This window comes from Rhinolophus sinicus, linkage group LG05, assembly GCF_036562045.2.
Source record: "Rhinolophus sinicus isolate RSC01 linkage group LG05, ASM3656204v1, whole genome shotgun sequence".
NCBI classification, from domain to species: domain Eukaryota; kingdom Metazoa; phylum Chordata; class Mammalia; order Chiroptera; family Rhinolophidae; genus Rhinolophus; species Rhinolophus sinicus.
Genome location: NC_133755.1, coordinates 53415335 through 53441886, shown reverse-complemented (window position 1 = coordinate 53441886; position 26552 = coordinate 53415335). Strand labels below are relative to the sequence as shown.

Below are 26552 nucleotides of genomic sequence, written 5' to 3'. Positions count from 1 at the left end.
TGGTGATTCAGTCAGGAAGTCCCTCCCTCCCAGGGCAAGAGGGAAATGGCTCAGCCCTTCCGGATACCCCCAACCCCAGAGGAACTGCGGGGGGCGGGGGGATCCCTGGTTAGGATTGATCTTCAAAATGTGCCAAAGACCAAAGATGAACCATTGTTTATGTATGTCCTTGTTTCAGAAAAGAGAATGGCTGCTGTTAGCCAAAGGAGAGCCCCAAAGCCGAGGACACAGCCTGAAAGAGCCCCCCAGCATCTTCTATGTGATCGTGCCCTCGCGCTCCCCTACTCTGCTGGTGAAGGCAGTGGCCACACGGGAACTGATGCTACCCAGCGCCTTCCCCCTGCTGCCTGAGAACCCACCTGATGACAGCCTTAAGACTGTGGAGGCAGGTGGAGCCCAGATCTCATGGGACAGATAGAGGGAAGAGAAGGACGTTAAAGAAAGGGATGACGAGAGGAATGAGCCAGTGAGGGGAAGGACAGGGAGCCAAGGGAGAAGTGGTTCCAAGGGTGTGGTAAGAGGGTCAGAGAAGAAACTGCAGGAACTGAGGTGGTGCAGGAGGAAGTAAACCATGACAGTGTGTTCCCACGGGTCCTTCTCTGCATTACGTGTGTGCATGTTTGTATGCCTGTGTTTGTGTGCATCTATTTCTGTCTGTTGCGGGAAAGAGGAAAAGGCAGACAATGTAGGTGCCCAGAATAGGAAGGGCTTCAAAATAAGACTCAGATGCAAAGGAGGGAACAGCTCTATAGGCCATTTTCTTCTCCTCCTCCTTCTCTTCCTTGGGTCTGGGTTCTGGATTTCCTCTGCAGGCCTACCCAGGCTGAGGGCAGGAGGGGGCTCTGGGCAGGGAGAACTGGAACCACGTCGCTGCGGGATCACTGGCTGACTCGCAGAGAGGACAGAGCATGGGATTGTGCTGTCCGCTCGGGGGCCAGGGGGGTGCAGAGAGAGGTGGGCACAAGTGGCTATGGCTCGCTCAGCGTCTCACTTCAGGGCCAATGTTTCCTGGCACAGGATGTTGTGGCCGGAAAACCTGACTGCTCAGGAATGCTGTGCTCGCGTGTCCTCTGGTTATGCTCACCTCGCAGGCAGGCCGAGTACTCACTGTACTCTCCTTGTAGACTGTGAGCAGCCCCAGGCCGCAGACACACCCTCCCTCAAAGCCACGCACACTGGATCCCTTGTAATCTCACAGCGCTCCCGAATTTCATGGCACACTCCTGGGGCCAGAGTATTCAGTGGCTCTAACCACTCAGTGTTGCTCCAACTTCTTCCACCTGTGCCTGACACTTACCTCCCAAGCACTCCAACCTGGGGTCCAGAACACTCAGCGTGACATACAGCCTTCAGAGAGAGGTGGGCCCTGGGTCTTCACACCCCCTCCAGCCTCACACTCAAAGGGCTCTGCCTGACATCTTGTGTTCTGTGACCTCAAGTTCCCCAGGTGAGGCTCCTCCTCTCTTCCTCAGGGCATGCTGGATGGCCTGGAGCTAGAGCCTACCTACAACCCCTTGCAGATTTGCAGCCGCCTGTACTCACACCTGAGTAGCACCTTTGCCAAGCCCCAGGGCCGACTCCACCCAAGCTGGGAGAGCCGGGCCCTGAGAAAGGTACAGCTCCCCTCTTTACTCCCCTCCCTCCCCTTTATGCCCAGATTCCAAGAGACCCTTCTTCCCTTATTCCCAACTCCCACCAATCCCAGGGAGTAGCCATTTTCCCTTGATCTCCTCTGGTGGAGGGGAGAATCAGGCCAGGAGAGAAAGAAAAAGAGCGGCCTTTTACCCTGGCAAAGGAATTTACAACCCCTCCCCTGTGGGGGGGACCTCTTCTGCTGGGGCACTGACACACGATCGTGTTTAGATAGCTTAATTGTGGTGTTTATAATAACTCATTAGTCATTTAACAGACCAATATCCCACTAAGTGAACTGGCTGCACTGGAATTACAACCATAACACTCCCCTTGAAAGAAAAGCTGAAGAGAAGGTGGGGAAAGAAATGCCCCAGGGAAGAGAAATTAGCAAATTGGCCACCAGTCATTTCCGAGGTTGTGTGACAAGCACTTTCACAAATATTTGTCTCATTTAATCCTCACAGCATCCCGGCAAGGTAAGTGTGACGCTCATTTTACATGTGAGCAAAGGGGGAGGTTGATCAAGGTTAGTAACTTAGAGGCAGGACTCTAGTGACACGGATGAAAGAGAGAAGAGTAATTGAAGGTGGAGAGTCATTTTTGTGACATCCGTAATTTATATTTGGGCTTCCTTTTACCCTTATTAACTTTTTCTAGGTTTTCAGTAACAGAGCCTTTAGGAAAATTCCTGCTTTGCCGTAGCTGAAGTTACAAGAGAAAGATGTTCCCAGACCTCAGTCAACCTAGTGGGAGCAGAGCCCACCATAAGCTAGCTGGTGGGCAAGCTGACAGAGGGATGACATCCCCCAAGGCATGGGCGCTGTGGAGGCTGGAGCCCCAGAGACTCCACTGCCCTGAGCCTTGAGGCTGTCACTCCAGGGATAGGGCAAGTGAAGGAATTAGGACAGGAGACCCAGCAGGGAACGGGATAGATCTGGAACTCTGTCTAGTCTTCAGAGACGGCTCCACTTACTCTTTTCAGGCTGGGCAGTTGCAGGCAAACCGAGTTCGAGCCACAGTGGCCCCCCTGCCTATGACTACGGCCCCGGGCAGAGCCCCCAAGGTGCCAGCAACCAGGAAAGCCTCCTCAGAAGCACTCTTCCAGTTTTCCAAAGAAGAGGAGGAAGATGAGGAGGAGGAATACCCCTCAGGGCCTTAAGCCACCAGCGCCAGAGCCTGGCTGCCCTGCTCAAGCACATCCACGCTAAGGCTCACACGATGGCATTGTAGTCACACTTGCCTTCTGTCCACCTGAGCCTGGGTGAGCTCTGAGTGGCAGAAGCAGAGCTTCCCCTCCTGTCCTCAGTGCTGCCACGCCCACTCCTCAGCCTGGAAGAGACTTACCCGACCTCTCCCTCCAGGCAAGGTCTGGTTTTTTCTTTTGGGTCACTTGATACTGTGAACACAGATGAACATTAAACACCCAGTGAGCTAACCCCATTGTTAAGATCATTCCTGGTCCGAATTTGTACTTGTAGCTCTGCCTAAGCAGGTGAATGAGGTTGGGTGATCTTCAGGAAATTGGGGCTCAGGAGACAAGGATGCGGTTTTCAGAGCTGATGAAAAACAAGTAGGATTGAAATCCAAGCCTGATTCCAAATCCATGCCCCTCCCACTACACCCACCACACTGTAGTTCCCTTCAGACTCCAAACTGAAAAGTGGTTGGTGCCTGCATGCAAATGGGGGGTGGGGGTGTCATATGACTGAGAACAGGGGAGAGGATGATGTGAAAAACTTATTCCCTTCCTATTCCACTCTCCTCACACCTGCCTACCTTCCCATCAACCAGCAAAGCCTCCTCAGAAGCCTACAGAGTAACAACTACCATTTATAGAATGTTTACTCTGTGCTTCAAATTGCACTAAGTACCTGAGAAATTTAACTCCTTTCATACAAACACCCAAGAGGTCGAGCCTGTTATTAAGTTTTCCCAGTTTACAAAGGGGCAGCAGGGGAACTGAAGGTTGTAGATGTTAAACAAGTCCCCTGGGGTCACAGAGATAGGGTCAAGCCCAGGTGGGCCAGATGGACCACCCAGGCTCTGAACAACAGCTTTGCTCAGCTCCCCTCCCTGGGGCCCTTTCCTTCTTCCACGGCCCCCAACACATTCTGGTTCTCCTCCTGATCCCTTCCATATCCACCCTGCCTCTGTGTCCCCTGTGACTATTCACACACGTAGACCTCTTAAACCCAAACTGACTTTAATGAGAATAAAACTTTTTAAAAATAAATCTCTGGCAAAGAACAATGCAGGGGAAAGGATCCAGGCACAGTCCAGCATCTCCCTACAGCCTCCAAGCTGGCCCCTCCAACTGCTACTACTCTGACCAAGCACTTTCCATAGACCTGGTCCAGCAGCTGTCCGTTCCTTTTGGGGGAATGATTTAGGGATGCTGAGCCCCTGCGATCTGTCCCACTTCCAGAGCTTCTGGGGATTCATCTTTCCCTTGACTCCCCTGATCCGTCTGTCCCCCTACTCTCACACAGGCCCTCCAGCCCTCTGGTTTCCGCTGGTTCTAACGGGTTTTTTGATCCCCATGGTCCTCCTATCAGCAACCCCAGCCTTGCCCTACTTCTCATGTGGAGCCTTCTGATTTGACCCCAGTCCTGTCGGCCCCTGTTCTAGGGAGCCCATAGTCCCAGCTCCCTGAGGCCCTGTTCTTCTGGACTTGGCTGTACAGGGCAGTGTCTGGTAAGCTGTGGCCTTTGCTGCCACTGCCAGTTGCGGCACCAGATTCAGGGAAGGCCAGGCCCTGGGGCTTGGGAGCTGGGAGGGGCTTCGTGCTCCGAGGGGGTGGCACGGCATAGTCGTCAGTGGCAGGGTTGTAGGGGAGCTCATAGCCCTCCTCATTCGCCCGAGCCTGGCACCACCATGCATCCTTGGGCTCCTGAGGCAGATCATAAAGACCCCGGAGAGTGGCTGGGGCCCGGCCCTCAGGTTCATCATAGATGGGGTCCTCTTTGGGGTCTTTCAGCTTGGTCTTCAGTAACTGCTGCTGCACATGCTCGTACAAGTCCCAATAGATAGTTTTCTTTGACTGTGCCTCCTCCCCTGCCTGAGCAGGGGTGCTGTCCAGGGGGTCTGAATATAGGGAATCCTGGGAAGGACCTGGAGGAATGCGCAGGGAGTCTAAGGGTTCAGCATACAGGGCTGGAAGGCTGTCGGGGAGCTCCTGGGTGCCAGAGAGGGAAGCCAGCTTCCCCTCTGCCACTTCTTCTTGGGAATCAGCTCTGAGAACATCCTGCCCCTGACCAGCCTTGCCCTGGGTCTTCTGCAGCTGGATAGCAGTCTCAACTGCCTGAAATATGTCATTTCCTTGTGCCGTCTGGAAGGTGAAGGTTCCAGGGCCAGAGGGGCAGCGGCGGCCAGCCTCAAAGGAGAACATGACCTGAAGAGAGTAAGGGGGAAAACACATTATCAGAAGCTATCAGGGGAGGTAAGTCACAGGGCTTAACTAGTTAGGGGGTCTACAAAGACAAGACTAGCTGGGAAGGAGGTGGGCTCTTAGGGTAGGCAAGAAGGGCTATCCAGAGGGCAGAGCTTCCACCTTCCTGCCCTGCCCCCACCCCATCCACAGCCCCAGCCCCAGGAAGCCAATCCTCCCTGACAGCACCCGCATCCTACACAGCCCCCCAACCCAGCACCTTATCCCTTCCATAGCGCCGCAACAGAGTATAGGGCCAGGAGAGGAGTGGCTCCAGTATCTGACTCTGAGCTCCCACGGTCAGGAGAGCCAGCCTCTCAGTCTCCACTCTCAGCACATAGGAGCCATGCAGGCCACAGCGTTCCGCCGCTTCAGTCCTCTGCACAGTTACCCAGAACTGGGATCCTGGAAGGAATACACAATTAGACTGACACCTGAGGAGGTGGGGGCGTGGTTCTCCCAGCACTCACTAGGAAACCAGCTCTCAGGAGCTTCCTACCTCCTCATGGGTCTCTGGACCCCCTAATCAGCCCCTTCCTAGGGGCACCCTTCCTTTCCACCACCCCATCCCTGCCCAGCTCCTCAGGCGGCTACCTTCCCAGGTGGGGCTATACAGCGAGTTCTCCAGCATCTCCAGGGCAGAAAGCTTGGGTGGGTTCTCGGCAGGCGCCAGAGGCCGGCTGCCTTTCTGGGATAAAGAGAACGAGAGTATTGAGGACCCTATCATTCCCTCAACGCGGTCCCCAGGGCCTGAGCCAGCCCAGTTCCTCTGCCTCTGTAACTACCCCCACCCCGCATCGCCTCTGGGGCCCAGTGCGGCTCTCCCCAGCCCCTCGTGGGCAGTCCCGGCCCCCCTCACCGGAAAGGCGTTTAGGCACAGCGTTTGCACCCAGGCGGCGCTGGACGGCGCGTCGGCCGCCAGCAGGTGGGAGCGCTGTGCAGTGTCCAGGCGGAAGGCGATGGCGCCAGGCTCAGGGGGACTCTCCACGGCCACCGGCGCCACGCTCACACACTCGGCCAAACGGATCACCTTGCAGTCCAGGCGGCGCGAGCCCCCTCGGCCCGCTCCAGAGCTCGACCCTTTGTGGTCAAAGAACTCGAGGCGCGCTACGCCGTGGGGGCTGGCCGGGTAGAGCACGGCCCAGGTCTTCCTCCACCTCTGAGGAGAGAGAGCAAGAGACGCTAGGCAAGAAGCGGGTGAGAACCGGCGGCCGGGCCCCGACGGAAAAGGAGGGACCACCGCAGGCCGCTTTCGGGTCTGAGGCTTCCTGACGGGGACGAAGTTTCCCGAAAAGTATGCCGCAGGGTGTCCCCAAGACCAGTGAGGGCGTACCCCAAGGCGGGCAGACGGCTTCGCGGGAACGTCTCAGGGCTCTCGGCTCCTGGCGCCGCGCTCCTACCCGCAACCCATCTACTCCCTTTTACTGGGCCCTATCGCCCACCCCTAAGTTCTGATGGGGTTCGGTACCCCTGCCCCCGACTACCTTGGTACCGAAACGCTGACTCTGCAAAAAGAGCGGCCCTTCCATCACAGACCCGTCCATGGCCCCCGGCGGTTCTTTCCGCGCTTCCTGGCCCTGAGGACTGAGGGCGGGGCGGGGGCGGGGCAGGGGCGGGGCGGGGCCGTGTCCAACCCAGGAGTTCCAGCCCCTTCCCCCGACCCTGCGGACCTTAATGAGGGAAGGAGAGAAACAAGAAGGAAGGAGAGGGGGTCCCCAGATTAGCTGGGCGATGCACCCCCTCCAGGCCCCTACCCACAGCCCTGGGACGTGCACAAGTATCTTCACCAAAAGAAACCTCTTGGTTTCGGCCAGAGGGCTCCTGGCGCCTGGGCTTGAGAGCTTCGTACACGTCATATGCTCAACGTGACATCAAAGTGAAGGCGGTGACATCACTTCGAAAATGCCGATGGGCACCCACAGGGGCCACGTGGGCCCTCAGGGCCTCCGTTCCCGCCCTCCGACCGGACCCGCCCCCAGCCCGGCTGTTTACTCTCGTTGGTGCCTGGGACTTTGGGGGAAGGGCTGGGGGCTGAGGACTGGAAGGGTTCCCATAGTCCCGAGCTGAGCCGCGGCCTCCGCCGCCACAGGGGCCGCCTCCCGGGCCGGTGTGCGGCCCGGTGGCTTCTTGCGTGTCCAGCTCCCTGACAGCAGCTGCCTGTCCTCCAACCCGCGGGAAAAGAAAGCTTCATTGAGCCGGCCAGGAGGTGCAGGGGGCGGGGACACGAGAGTGGGGGGAGGTGGAACGACTGCAGCCAGCTTGCTCCACCAGGGAGGGGGGAGGTCCAAGAGGAGGGAACTGGCGTGGGAGGAATCCCGGGAGAAGGCGGAATGTGGGAGGGCTCAAGGGGACGTGGGAGGGACGAAGGGGAGGGGGTGTCCAGTCTTCCCTGGCCGAGATTTTTTTTTTTTTTTTTGGAAGTCCCAGAACTGATCTCTAGGACCAGGAATCTTCTTCCAGCCCCAAGGGCCCCAGGCTCAGCCAAAGGTAGGGGAGTCAAGCTGCCGGCGGGAGAAAAGGGAGTTTCGGATAGAGAGGATGGTGGAGGGACCAGGGCAAATGGGTGATGTGGGATGGAGTGAGGGGAAGTCAACCAGCTGAGCGTTTTATTATTGTCAAAGAAGAGTGAAACAAGAAGAGTGGAGAGAGGACACAGATACTTGCGGGGAGGGATCCCTGCAGGGTTTTCCAAATAGGGCGGCAGGGAGAGCCCTAAGGCTGGGGACTCCTCGGTGAAGCCCTATCCCTAGGCCCCCAATCCAAAATGTCCCCAGAACAAAGCTGTTCTGTTGGGTTGTTTGTGTGAGTCAGGGGAAGCATGTTGCGGGGGCTCGCGGTAGAGGGTCTGTTCTCAGCCTCAGACAGAGGGCAGGCCTTGGCTGAGGAGCTGAGGGTGCCCTGGCCTCCCGTTGCCCGGTGACAGTGGTGGCGATGTTGGCAGGAGGCTTGGGCAATCCCACCCCATCCCCCCTATCCAGCTTGAGGCCTGGTGTTCCTGGGCCCCTTCACCCTGCAGGACATGCGAGGGCCTGTGTGCTGGGTCCGGTGTACAGCTGCCTCTCCATGCATTCTGGTCTCTGCTTCAGAATCTGTCCGGATAGGACTCTGGGCTTGGCTCCCATTCCAGGGACCCTAGATCCAAGGGTCTCCAAGATCCCCTTGCCTGCCTCTCACCACAATCAGTAGCTGTCTGTCCTCCTTCTTACGGGCTGAATGGGGTCATCTGGGTCCTTCCTGACTCTACTTCTTGGCTCCTGTAGGTCCCTCTCCTCCTCACCTGTTGTCTGCCTTTCTGGGTTGCTCCCCAATTCAGTGTGTCTGGCTCTCTCCCGATCACCTTCTGTCCATCTTCAATATTCTCTTTCTCTTTGCTGTCTCTCTGTGCTTGGCCCCTTTCATTCCCTTCCTCTCACATCCTGTCTGCCTGGGTCTTCTTCTTTGTGTGTCTCTTGCTCAATCTCTATCCCTTTATCTCAACCTTTTTCTGACTCCTGGTCTCTAATCACTCTCTTTTGATCTCTGGGTCTCATGGATTGGAGAGTGGGGGTAATGGAGGTGAGGATGTCAGAACTAGGGAAGGTCATTGTGACACATAACTTACAGTGAGAGTATTACTCTTTACAAAAGAGAGGGCGAGTCTCTCTCTCTCCCCCTCCCTCCCTCCGCCGCTCCCTCTTTCTCCACCTCCCTCCTTCCCTCCCTCATTCTCTCCCATCCTCTCCTTTGCCCTCTCCCTCTCCTTCTCTCTCTCTCCCTCTCCTTCTCTATCCCCCTCTCCAATCTGAGTCTCAGTCTGCTTCTCATTAATTCCAGGCCCCTATTTAGTGTGTTTCCTCTCAGTCTCTCTTAGTCTCTGGGTCCCTCTCTTTCTCTCTGTCTCTGGTCTTACTCTGTCTCTTTTCCTCTCATGACCTCTCTCTGGGACCTGGGTCTGGCTCAATCTCAGTTTCTCTCACACACTCTTTCTCTGGGGCACACAGGCTTTTCCTGCAATGCGACCTGTCAGTGTCTGGCAGTGGAGCCCATGGGGGCTCCTGCTGTGCCTGCTGTGCAGCTCGTGCCTGGGATCTCCATCCCCATCCACGGCCCCTGAGAAGAGGGCCGGGAGCCAGGGGCTGCGGTTCCGGCTGGTCGGCTTCCCCAGGAAACCCTTCGAGGGCCGTGTGGAGATACAGCGAGCTGGCGAATGGGGCACCATCTGTGATGATGACTTCACACTGCAGGCTGCCCATGTCCTCTGCCGGGAGCTGGGCTTCACAGAGGCCACAGGCTGGACCCACAGCGCCAAATATGGCCCTGGAACAGGTGAGCAATGCTCCAGACATGGCCTAGGTATTGCGTAAGTGTGACCTAAGTGCAGGGAGAGAGAACATCAAGATGGCACAGCCACAGGGACCTAGGACACCAAAAATAGCCAGTGTCAAGTAAACCCATTGGTAACAAACCAGCCAACATAGTTACTTCTCAGAGCTGTGTGACCTTAGGCTGGTCAGTGCCTTCTCTGAGCCTCAGATGCCCCGTGTGCAAAAATACTAGATAATATCTAAGTTCATTTTTGCTGCCAAAGTATGACTGTACAAAGCCACGTACGAGGACAGCTCTGATACAGTCAGCCCTATACGGTTCAAGTACAGCTGCTTCCATGGGAAGCTGACAGCAAGTAAATGAGGGATGGATGTCCCAAAGCTAGAAAGAATCACAGATACTACAGCTGACAAAGTCAGATTATAGGCCAGAGCTGAAACCAACAAGCTGGAACTGACTAGGGCAAGTATGAATGTGGGTAGTAAAGCTTAGGAGCAATTCCAGCTGAGGCCTAGGGGTGTTTGCACTGTCTGAGCCCACAATGGGATTGATGGACAGAGGCTGCTGCAGTCTGCAGCTGATACCCCAATTCCAACTGGCTAGAGCACTTCTGGAATAAAGTGTCACTTGTAGATGCTACATTTTAAGAGAGACAATAGAAAATGGAAACTCTCAGAGGAGAGCTACCCACATGTGAAATATCTGAAGCCAAGTTTCAAGGAGAAATAGTTGAAGAAACCAGGGATGTTTGAAATGAAAAGAAAAAGCTTTGGATAGCAATCACATAATGGTTGTCTTCAACTATGAGGACAGTCATGTGACTGAGGGATTTTTCTGGATGACATCAAAGGATTGGTAAGGGAAAATCATAGAGTCACAAGGTTCCATCGGCCTGGTGGGGCGGGAGGTAAGTGTCCCAGCAGAAGCTGGGGAAGGCCTGTCAGGATATGTATGCATCAGGGTCCCTGCACCATGGCTGAGACAGACAACCTTTGACTTGGGTCTACCCATTTCTGAGAGAAAGTCAGTGGTACTCATTTCGGTACTCATGGTCCACGCAGAGAGAACAAAGGGGAATGTGGAAGCACACATAGGGTGAGCACATGGGAACGTGAGGCTGAGGTGAAAGATCTTAGATTTCCAAGTCTCACAAATGGCTCAAATCCCTAAGCCCCCAGTGTGCTGGCTGTGTGGTCTCAGGCAAGTTACTTAACTTCTCTGAACCCCCACTTGTTTATATAAAGTAATAATAATAATATCTTCTGGCAGCTCTGTTCTGAGAAGGATCACATATGTACAGTATACACCATGACAGAGTGCTAACACACAATAGGTACTTGATTAATTGTAGCTATCATTGAATGGTTAAGAACTGAGCAGGATTTCAGTGTTGACTCTTGGTTTTTTTATTTACCTTACCAAATTCCTGAGTATCCCCAGATCACCACCAACCCTCCATGAATCCTATCTCCATTCCTGTTCCCCCCAGGGTCTGCTGTCCCTTCCCCACCCATTATCTTACCAGAAAAATGAGATCACCATTGCCTAGTCTGAGGCCTCCATGCTCACTCACCCCGACATCCTTTCACTCCCCTCATCCTTCCTCCCCAAGCCTCTCTGTCCCCTCATCTCCCCTTCCACAGGCCGCATCTGGCTGGACAACCTGAGCTGCAGTGGGAATGAGCAGAGTGTTACAGACTGTACGTCCCGGGGCTGGGGGAACAGTGACTGTACCCATGATGAGGATGCCGGGGTCATCTGCAAGGACCAGCGCCTCCCTGGCTTCTCCGACTCCAATGTCATCGAGGTCTGCAGCACTCACACACACACACACACACACTCACAGACTCACACTCACACCACCCAGGATGGCCACACAGAGAGGGCTGTGGGGTATTGTACGTGCTTAGAGGAGATACTTAGAAGGTAGGGGATTCCATATGCCCCATGGGATAATTTGGATTGGTAGGAGGCTGGGGGGTCGGGTTGGGCGGGGGCAAATGATAGAGCCCCTAGATGCTGCAAAGTCCAGGTTTGTGTTAGCATGAACATTCAAGTTAGTAAACGTGGCAGGAACCTCTCCAACTGCATCCCTGGTCTCCAGGATGTCCTGCGCTCTCCCGGAATATCTCCCTTCTTACTTGCCCCCTTCCTTCCTCCAATGCCACTTCTCCTGTGAGGTGCTCCCTCCTGCTTCAGATGGTTAGGCGCTCCTTCCTCAGCACCCCTAATCATTTCTCAGGGCACAGCACGTCCTTCCACTCTTGTGGTTGCAGGAGAGTCACACCCCCACACACCCCTGTCAATACACCACTGTGGGAGTCATTGCATCTCTCTCCGCCTGCTCCAGCCCCCTCTGGCCATTGGGTTTGCGGCAAGCACACTCATAGCTCCCTAAGGGTGGCTGGACGTGTAAATGGTGCTACTGGGAATCCTTCTGCTTGTGGCCCCATCCCCAGGTAGAGCATCACCTGCAAGTGGAGGAGGTGCGACTTCGACCCGCAGTTGGGCGGGGCAGGCGACCCCTGCCAGTGACTGAGGGACTGGTCGAAGTCAGGCTTCTCGATGGCTGGTGGAAAGTGTGTGACAAAGGCTGGAGCTCCCACAACAGCCACGTGGTCTGTGGGATGCTGGGCTTCCCCAGTGAAAAGAGGGTCAACGCGGCTTTCTACAGGTGAAGGGACATGGGCGCTGGTGGAACGAACTGGGGTGGAGAGGTGCTCCTTAAAAAATGGCGTTGAGAGACCTCTGAGAGGGTCTGGGCACCCGGGGTCCTCAGGGCCCTGGGATAGTGGGAAAACCGGGAGGCTGTGCGAGGCTGGAGAGGTGAGAAATGTTGTGGGACCATGAAGGGCTCCCCCAGGCGGGTCTGCAAGGGGACCAGTGAGGCTCCTGTTCTCTAGTGGCCAGAGCCAGGGCGGGGCGAGTGGCAGCCAGTGAGTGGTGCCGTGTCCCCAGCCCGGGGTGTGCGCCCGGTCGCGAGGCCACGCCCAGCGGCAGCGGTCCCGTAGGCGGTTTTGGTCACCGCGCCGGTGCGGCCCGGAGCCCGGGTCCAAGATCAGAGAGGGCAAGGACGCGCCCTGCCGAGGCGGCGCCTGGTGTCTCCTGCTCAGGGCTGGGTGCCCAGGGCCTGAGGACGGTGACACGCCCGAAGTCACCCGCCAGGCGGCGCCTCCCCACAAGACGGCCAATCCCTGAGAGTCGCACATGAGGCACGTCTGTGATCGCGTGAGCCCCCAGGGCTCCTTGGCATGTTTTCTAGAATTTCCTTCAGGCAGGGTCGCCTGGCCCTCCACCTGCTCAGGATCCCTGGTGTATGCGCCAGCTTCTAGAGTAACGAATCACACTGGTGACCGACTCTGTGCTTACAGCATCTGGCTTCTCTGGAGTATCTAATTTGTCATTTTGAGAAATTTGGAAACCTTTACAGTCTCTCTATAATCTACTTTTGCAGGCTAAAAATGCTTATTTTCTTCAGCTCTTCCTTAGATCAGTTTTGCAGAAAGACTTGACATCTAGGTGATCTTCCACTGGGCACGCTACTTGGAAGATGGTCTGATCAGAGCAGGGTACAGTAGAAGTGCTCAACTTTGATTAAAGCATGCCTAGATTTTGCATTACCTTTCTGTTGAGGCAGCATCCCACGGCTCATATTGAACTTGTAATCACCGAAACAGTCAGGTCTTCTTTTATCCTTGATCCTGAATGAGCAGCCTGTTTGAACCTAAATCTATGCTGAATTTACCCTATTAGTTTGCTACATCATTTAAAAAACGTTTTAAAAGCCATGATGATCCCATGAGATTTAATCGTCACATAATTTTCCATGTCTCATCCCTCCCAGACTCCTCTGGCAGATAAACATGATAGCAATGCCTTCTGGGATAAGAGTGACTGCTAGAAATATTGAAATGTTTAAAACCAAAGCCTCACTCTTCTTATGAAACTTTCCTCCAGATTTGCCTCAATCCTTTAACCATTAGTTGTGAAATATTTTTTCAACCAATTGGGAACAAACTGAACACTACAATGATGTAGCCAACATTTCACCATCTTATCTATAATGAAATCATGGGTGATTTTGTTAGTCTTTGCTAAAATACAGATATGCTATGTTCACAGCCATTTTCCAGCCTTCTGATTTAGTAATCTTATCAAAAAAAGGAAATCATGGTGGTTTGAGCTAATTTCTACTGAAATCCGTTTAAGTTTCTAAGGATCACCATATTTTTTTACTTGATGTTCACAAACTTTCTGTTTAATAACTTATTCTAGAATGTTACTTATCTAGAGATTGAAGACTCCTTTTTCTTCATTTTGGAAGTTAATATATTATCCAACTTCCAGTCTTTTCCATACTTGCTCAAATTGTCCTTGTCTTGGCTCTGAGACACATCTAAAAGTTTTTTCAGCCCCAAGGAATACACTTTATCGGGTCCAGAGATGCAAACTATTTTAAAACATCTATGTGCTGTGCTCCTCTGCTATTATCTATCTTGGGCTATAGTTCTTTCTCTTTGTATGTTCTTTCTGTTTCCTAATCAAAACACCAGGTTCTGAAAGATGAATACGATTTAAATAGCAAGCATTTCAAGTGAAGATAGCATGAACAAAGACATAGAAATTTGTTCTTTATTTATTTATTTAGTGCCTACATTCACATGTACCAGGGACTGTTGTAGACACTAGGGATTCAACAGTGAACAAAACAGACAAAAATCCCTGATTTAATGGACTAGAGAAGAATCAGAAAATAAGTAAAATTACAAAATGTAAGAATGGCAAAGAGTATAATTGTTAAAAATAAAACAGGGAATGGGTTAGGAAGTGGTCGTGGAATTGCAGTTTTCAATAGAGTGGTCAGCGAAGGCCTCTTTGAGAAGCGTCATTTGAGAAAAGACTTAAAGGAGATGAAGGCACACGCTATGCAGGAATCTAGACCAGCGTTTTCAGGAAGAGGGGTCATAAATGAAAAGATCCTGGGAAGTGTGTGTGTGTGTGTGCGCGTGCGTGCGTGCATGTGTGTGTGCGTGCATGCGCGTGTGTGTGCGTGTGTGTATGTGCACGCGTGTGCAGGCATGCCTGTGTGTGTGTGTGTGTGTGTGTGTGTGTGTGTGTGTGTGGCAGGGGAGTGGAGGAGGCATTTTTGTCACACTCCCGGAGGCCACTTGGGCTGGAGCTGAGTGAACAAGGAAGAAAATGATAAATGTGACATAGGAGGAAAGAGTGAACCAGATCAAGTAGTGCCATTTGGGAGACTTGCTTTTACTCTGTGTGAGATAAGGTTTTGAGCAGAAGTATGACATCTGACTTACATTTTTTAAGGGTGTTTTTTTTGTGGTTTTGTTTTTTGTTTTTGGCTGCTTTATTAAAAATAGACTGTGGGGGGCGGGGGTGGCCAGTTAGCTCAGTTGGTTAGAGCGTGGTGTTAATAAAACCAAGGTTGCCAGTTCGATCCCCACATGGGCCACTGTGAGCTGCGCCCTCCTTAAAAATAAAAAAATAGACTGTAAGGGATACAGTAGAATCAGCAAGGCAGGGGAGACTAGTGGGAGGTTATTGTCTCTTCAAAGTCAGATTAAGAAAGTAAGAGGTCGTGGTGACCGGTGAACATAGTGAAAAATGATCAAATGCTGTGTATAGTTGAGGGTAGAGCCAACAGGATTTGCTGATGGATTCAATGTGGTGTGAGAGAAGGAGAGGAATTAAGTATCATTCCAAGGCTTTTGGCCTACGGTAAGGATGGAGTTGGCCTCATTTGGTAAGGAAGATAGTGGATGGAACATGTTTTGTATAGGGATGCGGGGGGCGGGGGGTGCATATTAGGAACTTGTTTTTGGATCTGTTAAATCTGAGGTTCTTTAAGACATTGAAATGGTGACCCACATTCCCTTTCTCACAATTCACCCACATTCCCATTCTCTCTCCTGCCTTAACTTTCCACTGAGTAGGCAATTGGGTATATGCTTCTAGAGTTCAGTTGAATAAAAGTATGTAAAGTCCTAAAACACCAAGGGAGTGAGTGGAAATAGAAAAGAAAAAAAAAGTCCAAGGACTGAATCATGGGGAGGTTAAACATTGTGAGGTCAGGAAGATAAGGTGAAATGCAAATAGTGAGGTGGGTAGAAAGAAAACCAGCTGAGTGTGGTGGCCCGGAAGCCAGTAAAGTGCTTCAAGGAGGAGGGAGTGGCCAACTGAATCAGTGCTGCTTATGGGTCTGGAAAAATAAGGGCTGAGAAACAAACTGGATTTAGCAAGTGGAAATCGTTGACCCAACAGAGATGATAATTAACAGGATATATTTGGAAAGACAGTTGATAGAGTAGATTGTTTATTATACTAAGAAATAGCAGAAGAAAGAGCTGAATGAATAAAGTAAGGCCAGAAAGCAGAACACTTTTAATGCCAAGTTGGAGAGTTTTACCTTTATCTTATGGAAAACTTAAAAATAAAAGTATTCATATGGGACTCTTGGCTAGGAATGTCAGACATATTGGCTGTTTTAGCAGAAAGACCAACTAAGTACATCCTCAGGAAGAAGCCAGGGCAGGGAACACCATACAGCTTCAGCCCTATTTAGAATCTATATATTAAAATCCGATGTATCTGCATACTGTATACTACATCCAAATAAGACTCCTCAGGAGAAACAGAGAGTAGGACATGTTCAAAGAAAGGACAACTAAGCTGATAACAGGGAATTCCATAAACTTGTAAAAACAGAAAGACAAGACCTGCATTCAGCCACACATAGTTGGAAGGACAGTGAGGGGAGAATTAAAGTCTTGCAATCAAAGGAAGAAGGAGAGGAGAAACAGACCTCATTTCTAGACATTAGACTTCAGGCAACCTCTTGAAGAATAAAATAGGTCACATATTTAGGCCAATTAAAAAGAAATAAGGTTTCAGAACTTATTTCCCTGGAAGTAAGTTTGGGAGATGAGCTCAGTCTGTGAATGACTAAAGCATATGGCATTTGACTTGGGCAGGAAAGGTGCTGTCATCCTCAGCAGCCCAGCCTCAGATGGCGCAGTCAAACCAAGTTAATGTCCTTGGATATTCTAGCCTTGGTCCTTGGTCTTTGTTCACTGGCCTCAGACCTGGAAATGGCAGAAGCCAGAGAGCATCCAAGAATAAAAAGACAGTTATCCTCCCTAGGCGTGACCAGACCAGTTCTCTCTCCTCCCTGGTCGATCTGACAACCCTAACAATCCTAACACCCTTCTACTTCCACCCTCCCCCTGAGCCCTCCCCTCAGGTTCAGATCAGCCTTAATATCGACCGAAGAGTTCTTCCCTCCATCTGCCTTAGCCTAACCCATCTATCAGTCCTGAGCCCACGTCCTTCACTGCTGCTCACCCGCCTGGTCATGTGCTTATGAGGCCAAACAGCTGGGAAGTGTAGAGCCTTGGGAGTATCTGATGTTCTAACATCCTGCCACCAGGAACCTGTTGACTATTGAAAAAGAAACCTTTCCCCTGGTCCTAGCTGCACCAGCCTTTCCCATTTGGTTCAAGACTGATCCTGACTCTGCTATTATCTTATCCTCACAGAAAGTTGAGGAAGCGAGCAGCCAAAGCTTCAGCCCGACGCCCCAAGCCCCTTGGAAGGTAATGGGGCAAGAGCCCTGGGACCTCCTGCTCGCCCCTGTGGCCCCAGGAGGTGGATGGATGGAAGGCAGCCTATCCATGTCCATCCCCAAACCCAAGCCGGTGAATTAAGGACATGACTGGAAAATGGCAGGGCGGGGCTGGGGGGCAGGCATGGGAACGGGCAAGTTTTGATCTGAGGAAGCACAAGGAGGAAGTGATGTAGGAATGGCTGAGGAAGCGCCTCCTCGTCCGTATCTTCCCCTCAGATAGTTTGGACCCAGCCTTTGTCACCTGCATGCTTCTTCCCCTCCCCCCAGTCTTCACCTCCCTTAATTCACCCACCTTCCCATTCTCTCTACTGCCTTAACTTTCCTCTGCTCTCCTCTCCCCTCACCCACCTGGACTGACATAACTAGATTTCTCATCACTGTTGCTGAATCCAGAGAGCAGCATGAGGTCCTAAAATGCAGTCCAGTGGTGTGCTGCAGTCAGTGTGTGTGGCAACTTGGGCCACCTTCACTTTCCCCCTTCTTTACACACTCTGCATAAAGGATCCTTCCCAGAAACTGAAAAGCCACCCTCTGCCTTTCCTGGGCCATGGACCTAACCACTACCTCCACTAACTTCTTTCTCCTTTTTTCAGACCAATCACCAAGCGTAAAGTCAAACCCAAGCCCCGAGTGGGCAGGGGGCCAATCAAGAGGTAAATAAAGTTCAGGCTGGGTGGAGAGGAGAGGGAGCACCTAGTGGTGAGTCCGGGGTTCGGGCTCTGGTCAGGAAGGGGTCCGAGAGAGGCTTCCACCAAGAGGTGGAGAAGCAGCAGCAGCTGTTACATGCCACCTTCCAGATGATTCACTGAAACGTAAAGTAAGGCTAGCCCTTATGTTGGTCTCTGGGGAATTATGCTTATCACAGGATTTTTGAAAATCTCTATATGAGTTCATCCTTGTTCCACATGCTCATTTATCTTCCCCCCCCCCCCCATGAATTCTAGTATATACTCTGGCACTTTGTCCTTCAGATGCCACACTTGTCTCTCCAAGAAGTTGTTTCTCTATGTGATCAGTGTTCCCATCCTACCCTTATTGGATTAATTTTTAAAAATAAGTGCTACTGGCTTGGAGATAACGTTCGGTGGAATCAGATTGACAGCCCCTTCCTCTCTGGCCCAGCTGACACAATTAGGCTCCCAGTTCCATAATTTTCCTCCTGGGTTTCTTTAGAACCTAAGGAAGTGAAAGCTTCCAATCCCATGATTACATCTCACGAGGCTTCCAAAGGCCATTTGCACATGCCGAGTCTCCCTGATAACTTCTTCAGCAGTGGTGGAGGTGCAGAGAATTCATCCCTTTTCTATTAGCCCCTCCTCTCTTCAGCACGTTCTGGGATCACCCAGTGGTCCCCTGGTACCCCTCATTCCCCAGCTCCTCCCTCTAGTGGCTTCAAAGGAGCTTGGAATTTGGGGGTGTTCTTTTAGTGCCTTTTAGCTTAGGGTCATCTCTGCCCAACATGGTCATACTCTGGCCTTCCCAGACCCCCACATTAGAGTGCACACTGCCCTTTCTACTTTGTTAGTTGTGGGGAGAGGGGAGGAGGGAGTTCAGAAGAGAGATGTCTTTTTCCTGTGATGGCCCCCTTTGACTTTTATTTTCAGCCAAACAGGACTTTGGGAGAGTACCTGATCTCTTTGAGCATCAGAATCCACTTATCCTGAGCTTCCAAAGGTATTCTGCCAAGTCTCCAGGCTTCCTTTGTCTGCTGTGGTTATAAATGTTTCCTCCTCTCTGTGTCTTCCTGGCCAATGGCGTCCAGTCGTCGTATTCCTTCCTTCCTCTGACATCAAGTGATTGGACACATGACTGCAATAATTCACTGCCAAACCGACCTCCCAGGTCCACTCTACCAACACCAGGCCTCAGCTGGTTACCTTCCCTGCTGGGCTTAAACCAGCTGTTCCGGGAAGAATGTATTTCTCTTGTCACACCCCTCACTGCAATCTCTCATTCCGTTGGTGTCGATAAATAAGTCTCCTCATTCTCTCAAGCATCTCCCTGCAATGTTCCCAAGTTTTAACATCTCTAGTTTACTCCCATTTTCCTGTTCGGGTGGCTATAGAACATTCTGTTACGTTTAAATTGCAGAAGCACGGACTGCCTCATTCAGTACTCACAGTGGGGCTCAGGCCTGGGGATGTCTTTACCATTCTGTTGTTCATATTCATTCTCCTTCTCTGGCCTTGTGGTCCCTCTAACTTTTGTCTGTCTTGCATTTATACATCTTCATCCCTACGTATGCCAGTCTTTCGTGTGTCTGCCATCTGGTTTCCCGTAACTGCCCATCATTCTCTGGCCTGCAGAGCCTCTGGCCTGGAAGGCCCTCTGGCCTCTAAAGAGTCATGTAGACCCAAGACTTACTCACTCCTTTGCATCCTGACTCATTCATTTATTCCAGTGTCAGCACAATAGGAGGAGCTGCTCACTCTGGCTATTCAGGCTTCCTGTTTGTGTGAGCCCCCTCCCGCCTATCTCTTCCCACTGGGCAATCGTAGCTTCCCATTCTCTTTGCACAGCAGCCTCAGCTTCAGCCTCTGTTAGGGTTAGCAGCCTGAAACCATTTGGAACAAGGTTTCTGTCAAATCAAGTCAAGACTAGTCACCTGCCCATAGGGTTCTTCTGCAGCAGCAGTTCCCCAAGGACCCTGTCTGGGTAACCGAGGCTGTTTCCACCTGGAAACTCACCACCCCCTTTGTCTTTGGAGGGCAACCTAGCGGAGAAGAGGGGAAGAAGAGGGATAAAGCGGTCGTGAGAAGTTGGGGGGTGGTGGAGGCATGGAGCGGGAGGCGGGTTGTGGGCAAAGAGGCGGGAGCATTGTTTTACTCTACTGCTCCCCACTCCTGTCCCCCCAGGCTGCTGGCCCAGCGGCAGCAACACTCCTTTGGTCTGCATGGGGTGGCGTGCGTGGGCACGGAGGCCCACCTCTCCCTCTGCTTCTTGGAGTTCTATCGTGCCAATGACACTACCAGGTGCCCTGGGGGGGGCCCTGCGGTGGTGAGCTGTGTGCCAGGGCCTCTCTACGCAGCGTCCAGTGGCCAGAAGAAGCAACAACAGTCAAAGCCTCAGGGGGAGGTGTGTGAGACACTGACTGTGACCTTCCCCCCCAGGCGGAGAGCCCCCCTAGCCTGGTCAGCCCTGACTAAGCACAGCCCTGACCTTTGAGGACAGAGAGGAACCTTCCAGGGGGTGGGCCACAGACCTGAGACGCCCCCTCCCCACCAGAGTCTCATTCATCTCCAGGTCTGCTCAGCCCTTTCTGCACTGGTGTTCCCACTCATGGCCACTGGACGCGTCTCTCTTCTCTACAGGTCCGGATGCGTCTAAAGGGTGGGGCCCACCCTGGAGAGGGCCGGGTAGAAGTCCTGAAGGCTGGCACATGGGGCACAGTCTGTGACCGCAAGTGGGACCTACACGCAGCCAGCGTGGTGTGTCGTGAGCTGGGCTTCGGAACGGCTCGAGAGGCTCTGCGTGGTGCCCGCATGGGGCAGGGTGAGGGGGACGAAGGTGGAAAGGACAGGGAAGGAGGAGGGCCACACTCCTGGGGCGCACAATCCTTGGGAAAAAGGAGACCCCCGGACAGCGAAGGGCCAATTACAACCTCATGATCTTTGACCTCTGACCCTAGGCATGGGTGCCATCCATTTGAGTGAAGTTCGGTGCTCCGGACAGGAACCCTCCCTCTGGAAGTGCCCCCACAAGAACATCACAGCTGAGGACTGTTCCCACGTCCAGGACGCCGCAGTGCGATGCAACCTGCCCTACACTGGATCAGAGACCAAGGTCAGTCACGCTTTCCACCGTGGCTCAGGCGTCTCGCATCCTGTCCAGTCCTGGTCACACTCTGCAGTGTGATGGCCCCTAGCCCACTGCGCTAGGCCCCTGCCCTCCTGCAGCTCCCTGCTAACCCTCTGTGTGCCTCTGAATCACCTGCAGCCACAAGCCTGCGAGACTCCCACTACCCCACCCCAAAAGCTCTCCCAGCTCTTCCATTCTGTCACTACAGATCCGACTCAGTGGGGGCCGCAGCCGATATGAGGGGCGAGTCGAGGTGCAAATAGGGGGACCTGGATCCCTTCGCTGGGGTCTCATCTGTGGGGATGACTGGGGGACACTGGAGGCCATGGTGGCCTGTAGGCAACTTGGACTAGGCTATGCCAACCATGGCTTACAGGTGAGTGGGAAGGAGGGGTGGACAAGCGCTGTTTGGGGCAGAGGACTGTGGAAATGAGTCCTTTGGCCCAAGAGGCTGGATAGTGGGGCCTCACAGAGTCACCTACACATGTCCCCAGGAGACCTGGTACTGGGACTCGGGGAATATAACAGAGATGGTGATGAGTGGAGTACGCTGCACAGGGGCCGAGTTGTCCCTGGACCAATGTGCTCATCATGGCACCCACATCGCCTGCAAGAGGACAGAAACCCGCTTCACGGCTGGAGTCATCTGTTCTGAGAGTGAGTGAAGAGCAAGCTAGGGAAGGGGCGTGCGGGGCCACCCCTTTCAGAGAGAGGCTGTAATCTGGTGGAGGGGTACTCCTTCCATGTGGAAAACCAGCCTCACACACTACAGGCTGGAAGCAGCCACATCGCCCCTGCCCCAGCAGTGACTGCTAACGCAGCCCTTCCCTCCTGGCGCAGCCGCATCCGACCTGCTGCTGCACTCGGCACTGGTGCAGGAGACCGCCTACATCGAGGACCGGCCCCTGCACATGCTGTACTGTGCTGCGGAAGAGAACTGCCTGGCCCGCTCAGCCCACTTGGCCAACTGGCCTTACGGCCACCGGCGTCTACTCCGATTCTCCTCCCAGATTCACAACCTGGGCCGAGCTGACTTCAGGCCCAAGGCTGGGCGTCACTCCTGGGTGTGGCACGAGTGTCATGGGTGAGAGGATTAAGGCGAAGGGCAAGTCCACTGGGGACAGGGTGAGCCTGCTGGGGACAGGAAGGAAAACGGGTCCCCTTGTCCCTTATCCCCACAGGCATTACCACAGTATGGACATCTTCACTCACTATGATATCCTGACCCCCAATGGCACCAAGGTGGCTGAGGGCCACAAAGCTAGTTTCTGTCTGGAAGACACCGAGTGCCAGGAGGGTGAGTTGGGGCCTAGAATGGACTACAGTATCTGCAGCCCACAGCCCTGCCTCACACTGACACATGCCAAATCCCTTCAGATGTCTCCAAGAGGTACGAGTGTGCCAACTTTGGCGAGCAGGGCATCACCGTGGGTTGCTGGGATCTCTACCGGCATGACATTGACTGTCAGTGGATTGACATCACAGATGTGAAGCCAGGAAACTACATTCTGCAGGTGCCTGGGGTTTGAGATTGCCAGCTGTTGAGAGGGAGGAGTATTTATTAAAGACACGTTTGGATTATGTTGCCTTTCTCCCACTCAGGTGGTCATCAACCCCAATTTTGAAGTGGCAGAGAGCGACTACACCAACAACGCGATGAAATGTAACTGCAAATACGATGGCCACCGCATCTGGGTGCACAACTGCCACATTGGTATTTGGTGGGAAGAGCAGCAGGAAGACTGCGGGATGGGAGGGAAAGGCCTTCATTCTCCTTGTTTCTGTGTATTCCCACGCACCTCTGGAGCTCCCAGCCTCTCCACCTCCACCCACCCTCCCCTCAATGTGTCTGCTCTCCTGCCCAAACTGCCCATTCACCTTGCAGATGATGCCTTCAGTGAAGAGGCCAACAAGAGGTTTGAGCGCTACCCTGGCCAGACCAGCAACCAGATCGTCTAAGGTGCTACCACCCACCTCTGCAAACCACCACTGGCCCCTAATGGCGGGGGTCTGAGGCTGCCATTACCTCAGGAGCTTATCAAGGAACCCCTGATGTCAGCAGGCCTGCCACACTCGTCCGGTGTGTGCTATGGATGTGGAGCTGTCAGGCAGAAGTTACCGCCCTCCTTCCTAGGCCAGCTGTCTGGATCTGTGGCCGAGCGTGGGGAATCCTGGCTCCCAGGCCCAGCGCTGAGCTGGCAGGCCACAAAGAGCAGCACCTGATTTACTGGCCAGAACGAAAGAAGCAGCAGCTCGTTCTCTTGAAGAGGGAGGTCAGAATGGTCAGCTGCAGTATCTCCCCAGTTCAGGAGTATACAGCTTTACCTCTAGCCTTTTTGTGGGGAAGAAGATCAGCGCCTGCCCCCTCATTTTTGACTATAACATGTTGCTAGGTATAATTTTATTTTATATAAAAAGTGTTTTTGTGATTCCTCGGAGCCCAGGGATTGGTGCTGGTGGTTGAAGGGACCTGCCCCCCACACGGGTTCATTTAATCCTCTGTCCAGGTGCCCTCAGAGCCTAGGCCAAGAAAGCAAAGTGGAAATCACAGCACCAGCCTCATACTCTTGCTGATCCATTCATTCTGTCACTTCAGGGGTCACATATAAGGTCAATGTTTCCGGTCCCCGCCGGATCCGCACTGCCAGCTGGGATTGGGTTCGAACAGCTTCATAAATATCTTCAGCATTTTGTACCAACTGTTCCCCAATGGCCAAGATCACATCGCCCGGCCGCAGACCAGCCCTATGGCAAAAGGTGGACAGAGAGAAAGGAGGCAATAGATAGCCCAGTTCCAGGGTACATGCATGGCTCCCCCAGCCCACCTCACAGTGCAGTCTCTCCCTCACCGGTGTGCAGGGGAGTCCAGGATGACTTTATGGATGAGCACGCCATGCTGAACATCAGGAAAGCTTGGTTCTCGAAGCTGTAGTTCAGCAAGGATGCTGGAAAGACAGACCACCCTGTTACCCACACCAAGATGCCCTCTCCATCTTAGGTTCACTTCAAATCTCTCGTCAACACCCTGACAATTGTATGGACAGGGTATGCACTAGGTACTCCAGATACAAAGTCAATTCATTTTCTGCCTTCTAGCAGTTAGGAAGTGGGACGTGTATACAAAAGTTACCTAATTCCAAATGACACAGTGTTAAATCAATAACAGGAATCTCATTCTAAAACCCTAAGAGAAGCTTTAAGGAGGGAGTAGAACTTAAGCTGAGCCTAGAAAGATGGGTCTGATATTTAAATATATAAAACAAAAACAACAAAAATAAAAACCTGGGAGTAGGAAATCAGGTTAGCTGGAATAGAATACATTCATGTAAGAAGCCAGGTCTGGAAGGTTGAATTGGAGACAAATGGAAAATGGCCCCTAAACACCAGGTTAACAGATTGAAGGTTTTAAATCAAAGCAGTAATAGGATGAAATCAATCTGGTGGCAGGTGTGCAAAATGCAGTGTGATGAGAAAATCAAGATGACGAGAGGACAGCTCTTCGGATAGCTCCAAGTGTGAGGCAATTCACCACAGATAAACACAGAATTGAGAACAAAGCTCAACTGAAGTGGCAAATGCACACGACCGAGTACACTGATGGTCTTACGTGTCACTATCCTTAAAGCTCATACCTGGGAGTCAGGGTCAACATCATCACCCCAATGTATCGGCGCTGGGACCCACTGATTCCAAACCAGGAATCTATGATAAAGAGACAAATGAGCCCCACCCAGCTACATTCTTCCTTACCCTCCCTCTGCTCCCAATACACCCCTCTCCAGCAAGGCCCCACGAATGCCCCTCCCACAACTTAAGCCAGGCTCACTCTTCTTTTCCCCACGATGCAGAAACTCTCGAAGGCGATCAGAAGGGATGGCAAAGGAGATTCCAGCTGTGACCTTCATGGTATTCACCCCGATCACCTCCCCATCCTGCAGGGACAGAGCCCACTGTTCCCTAGCCCAAACAAATAGTAGGAGATGGGGGTACCTGAACAAGAGTAGCAGGGAGTGTTGGGGACTTTAGGAGATCTGGTTGGGTTCTGGGAGGTAGCCAACAAGGGACTGTTCAGAAACTTGACCAAACATCATTGAATTAGGGAAAACCCACCCCGTCCCACACTGACCTGGGCAGGGATTCTTGGAAAGGATGACCCACTCACCAGGTTAACCAGGGGACCTCCAGAATTTCCAAACTGCAGGACAAGGAGAAAATATGGAAAAGATCCAAGGATTCTTATGCCTGGGGGCATAACCAGGATGTTGGCATTTTCTCCAAATTCTTTCCCCAGCCCATGAATGAGTGGCCACATTTTTGTAGCTCAACCTGGATATATAGGCTCATCCACCATCTATCACACTTGGTGCCTGCACCACACAGCCTCTCCCCATCCCCCAACCTAGACTGTCAGTTCTCTCATATCAGGACGCACATCAATAGCTGCATCAGTCTGGATGTATTCCACATTGGTTTGGGGGAGGCCTAGGTCTCTCGCTGGACGCTGAGCAGAGCTGACAATGCCAGATGTGATCGTGTTCTGCAGTGCAAACGGACTTCCCATAGCAACAACAAACTCCCCTTGCCGGACATCAGCTGAGCGTCCCAGGGGCAGTGTGGGGAGAGGTTCCTAAGGGAGAATGGGTACGAGGGACCTGTCACCTGGCGATGCAAGCAAACATAGCCCCAACCAGACCCGGCCTGCTCGGATCCCCACCTTGGTCTGAATCCTCAGCGTGGCGATGTCTGCCACGGGATCCACAGCTGTGACCGTGGCCTCATACGTGTCGCCGCTAGGCAGCCTCACACGGACTCGGCGCCGATCAGCTACTACATGGGCGTTGGTAACGATGAGCCCGTCAGCAGCCACCACGAATCCTGAGCCATTCGAGATAGGGACTTCGCGGCCTGAGAAAGGGTGCCTGGGATAGGGGGAAGGCACGGTGAGGAGGTCGCACCCCTCCTGCTCGCCCGCCCTCTTGCCCGCGGCTTCGGTGCCTCCAGAACTACCCCACCGTTACCGGCCCAAGATCTCGATATAAACCACGGCAGGTGCCGTCTTCTCCACCACGTCTGCGATGAAATTGTACTGGCTCCGGGGAGAGGTGGGTGGCGAGCCAAGGACAGAGGCAAGGACAGCCGGGGGACCCCGACCCCCGCCCCACAACAACAGCAGCACTGCTCCGCCAGCGCCCAGTGCCACCGCCAGCCACACGCGCGGACGGGCTCCAGGGTTCCCTGAGTTCTCCCGGGTCTGGGGACTTGGGGTCCCCGCAGTCAGCCGTGCTCGGGAATCCGAAGTCCCGGACGTCAGGCATGTCCGTGGTCCAGGGACCCCTACAGACAACCGGACCCGGAGACTGGAAGTCCCATAAGTCATTAGGGCCCGAGGATCAGGAGTTCCTGACATCAGTAGGGCCCGGAGGTCAGGGTTCAACAGGGGTCCATTCCCCCAGCGAACCCCCCCCAAAGCCCGCCATCCCCAGAGTCTCCAGCCTGCACCCCGCCCCGCCCTCAGTGCAGCCATCAGCTCCGCCTCGGCTGCCTCCTCGCCCGCCCTACACAGAGGCGGCGCCCTGGATGGACGTGAGCTGGCGGACCGCGGGACGCGTGGCACGCTGGTACCTGAAGTCCTCTAGAAGTGCACGCCGGGACCCGGATTATTCCGGGAGGCCGACTCCGCCCCCGCCCCGCGAATGCCGGGAATTGTGGTCTCTGCAGGACGCGAGCACTGAGGTGTCCCAAGGG

At 53.2% G+C, this 26552-nt stretch overlaps 4 protein-coding genes across 13 annotated transcripts in view; 2 read left to right on the top strand and 2 right to left on the bottom strand.

Moving 5' to 3' along the window:
- Positions 1–2947, top strand: part of M1AP (meiosis 1 associated protein) — a 61985-nt gene extending 59038 nt beyond the window's left edge. The window contains exons 7-10 of the mRNA XM_019750281.2: positions 179–385; positions 1473–1613; positions 2100–2111; positions 2618–2947. Coding sequence (XP_019605840.1) covers positions 179–385; positions 1473–1613; positions 2100–2111; positions 2618–2794 — 537 coding nt within the window. The 3' untranslated portion in view covers positions 2795–2947. The remainder of the gene's footprint in view (positions 1–178; positions 386–1472; positions 1614–2099; positions 2112–2617) is intronic.
- Positions 2948–3821: 874 nt separating this feature from the next.
- DOK1 (docking protein 1) lies at positions 3822–6697 on the bottom strand. Of its 2 annotated transcripts, XM_019750285.2 has the most exons (5): positions 6547–6697; positions 5922–6221; positions 5657–5750; positions 5283–5467; positions 3822–5026 (listed from the first exon to the last, which is right to left on the bottom strand). In XM_019750285.2, exons 1-5 carry the CDS (start codon positions 6604–6606, stop codon positions 4214–4216), a joined length of 1452 nt encoding a protein of 483 aa, XP_019605844.2. In that variant the 5' UTR covers positions 6607–6697; the 3' UTR covers positions 3822–4213. The 2 variants fall into 2 exon arrangements, with proteins under 2 accessions (XP_019605844.2, XP_074188325.1); XM_074332224.1 differs by lacking the exon at positions 6547–6697 and having other exon boundaries at positions 5657–5746; positions 5922–6062.
- Positions 6135–23236, top strand: LOXL3 (lysyl oxidase like 3). Of its 8 annotated transcripts, XM_019750273.2 has the most exons (18): positions 6135–6259; positions 6877–7268; positions 7484–7549; positions 9043–9367; positions 11011–11174; positions 11827–12041; positions 16921–16977; positions 17603–17662; positions 19865–20084; positions 20321–20501; positions 20638–20792; positions 21016–21183; positions 21302–21464; positions 21648–21891; positions 21989–22104; positions 22185–22321; positions 22410–22521; positions 22693–23236. In XM_019750273.2, the coding sequence occupies exons 4-18, from the start codon at positions 9055–9057 to the stop codon at positions 22764–22766; spliced, it is 2379 nt and encodes a 792-aa protein (XP_019605832.2). In that variant the 5' UTR covers positions 6135–6259; positions 6877–7268; positions 7484–7549; positions 9043–9054; the 3' UTR covers positions 22767–23236. The 8 variants fall into 8 exon arrangements, with proteins under 8 accessions (XP_019605832.2, XP_074188318.1, XP_019605836.2 ...); XM_074332217.1 differs by lacking the exons at positions 6135–6259; positions 7484–7549 and having other exon boundaries at positions 6709–7268; XM_019750277.2 differs by lacking the exons at positions 6135–6259; positions 16921–16977 and having other exon boundaries at positions 6710–7268.
- HTRA2 (HtrA serine peptidase 2) lies at positions 23192–26402 on the bottom strand. Of its 2 annotated transcripts, none has more exons than XM_019750292.2 (8): positions 25826–26402; positions 25522–25726; positions 25240–25434; positions 24970–25002; positions 24634–24739; positions 24440–24509; positions 23657–23752; positions 23192–23552 (listed from the first exon to the last, which is right to left on the bottom strand). In XM_019750292.2, the coding sequence occupies exons 1-8, from the start codon at positions 26329–26331 to the stop codon at positions 23387–23389; spliced, it is 1377 nt and encodes a 458-aa protein (XP_019605851.1). In that variant the 5' UTR covers positions 26332–26402; the 3' UTR covers positions 23192–23386. The 2 variants fall into 2 exon arrangements, with proteins under 2 accessions (XP_019605851.1, XP_019605850.1); XM_019750291.2 differs by having other exon boundaries at positions 24934–25002; positions 25826–26368.
- Positions 26403–26552: the final 150 nt, after the last annotated feature.

Excerpts from the sequence above, each read along its gene's own strand:
- DOK1 (XM_019750285.2), bottom strand. The coding sequence starts at position 6,606 with ATGGACGGGTCTGTGATGGAAGGGCCGCTCTTTTTGCAGAGTCAGCGT. Across the intron at positions 5,751-5,921 it reads TGTGCCTAAACGCCTTTCCG|AAAGGCAGCCGGCCTCTGGC; the intron begins GTGAGGGGGGCC and ends TCTTTATCCCAG. Across the intron at positions 5,468-5,656 it reads GTATAGCCCCACCTGGGAAG|GATCCCAGTTCTGGGTAACT; the intron begins GTAGCCGCCTGA and ends TATTCCTTCCAG.
- LOXL3 (XM_019750273.2), top strand. The coding sequence starts at position 9,055 with ATGCGACCTGTCAGTGTCTGGCAGTGGAGCCCATGGGGGCTCCTGCTG. Across the intron at positions 20,085-20,320 it reads AGTCAAAGCCTCAGGGGGAG|GTCCGGATGCGTCTAAAGGG; the intron begins GTGTGTGAGACA and ends TCTTCTCTACAG. Across the intron at positions 22,522-22,692 it reads GGTGCACAACTGCCACATTG|ATGATGCCTTCAGTGAAGAG; the intron begins GTATTTGGTGGG and ends TTCACCTTGCAG.
- HTRA2 (XM_019750291.2), bottom strand. The coding sequence starts at position 26,331 with ATGGCTGCACTGAGGGCGGGGCGGGGTGCAGGCTGGAGACTCTGGGGA. Across the intron at positions 25,435-25,521 it reads CGCTGAGGATTCAGACCAAG|GAACCTCTCCCCACACTGCC; the intron begins GTGGGGATCCGA and ends ATTCTCCCTTAG. Across the intron at positions 24,510-24,633 it reads GCATCGTGGGGAAAAGAAGA|ATTCCTGGTTTGGAATCAGT; the intron begins GTGAGCCTGGCT and ends TCTTTATCATAG.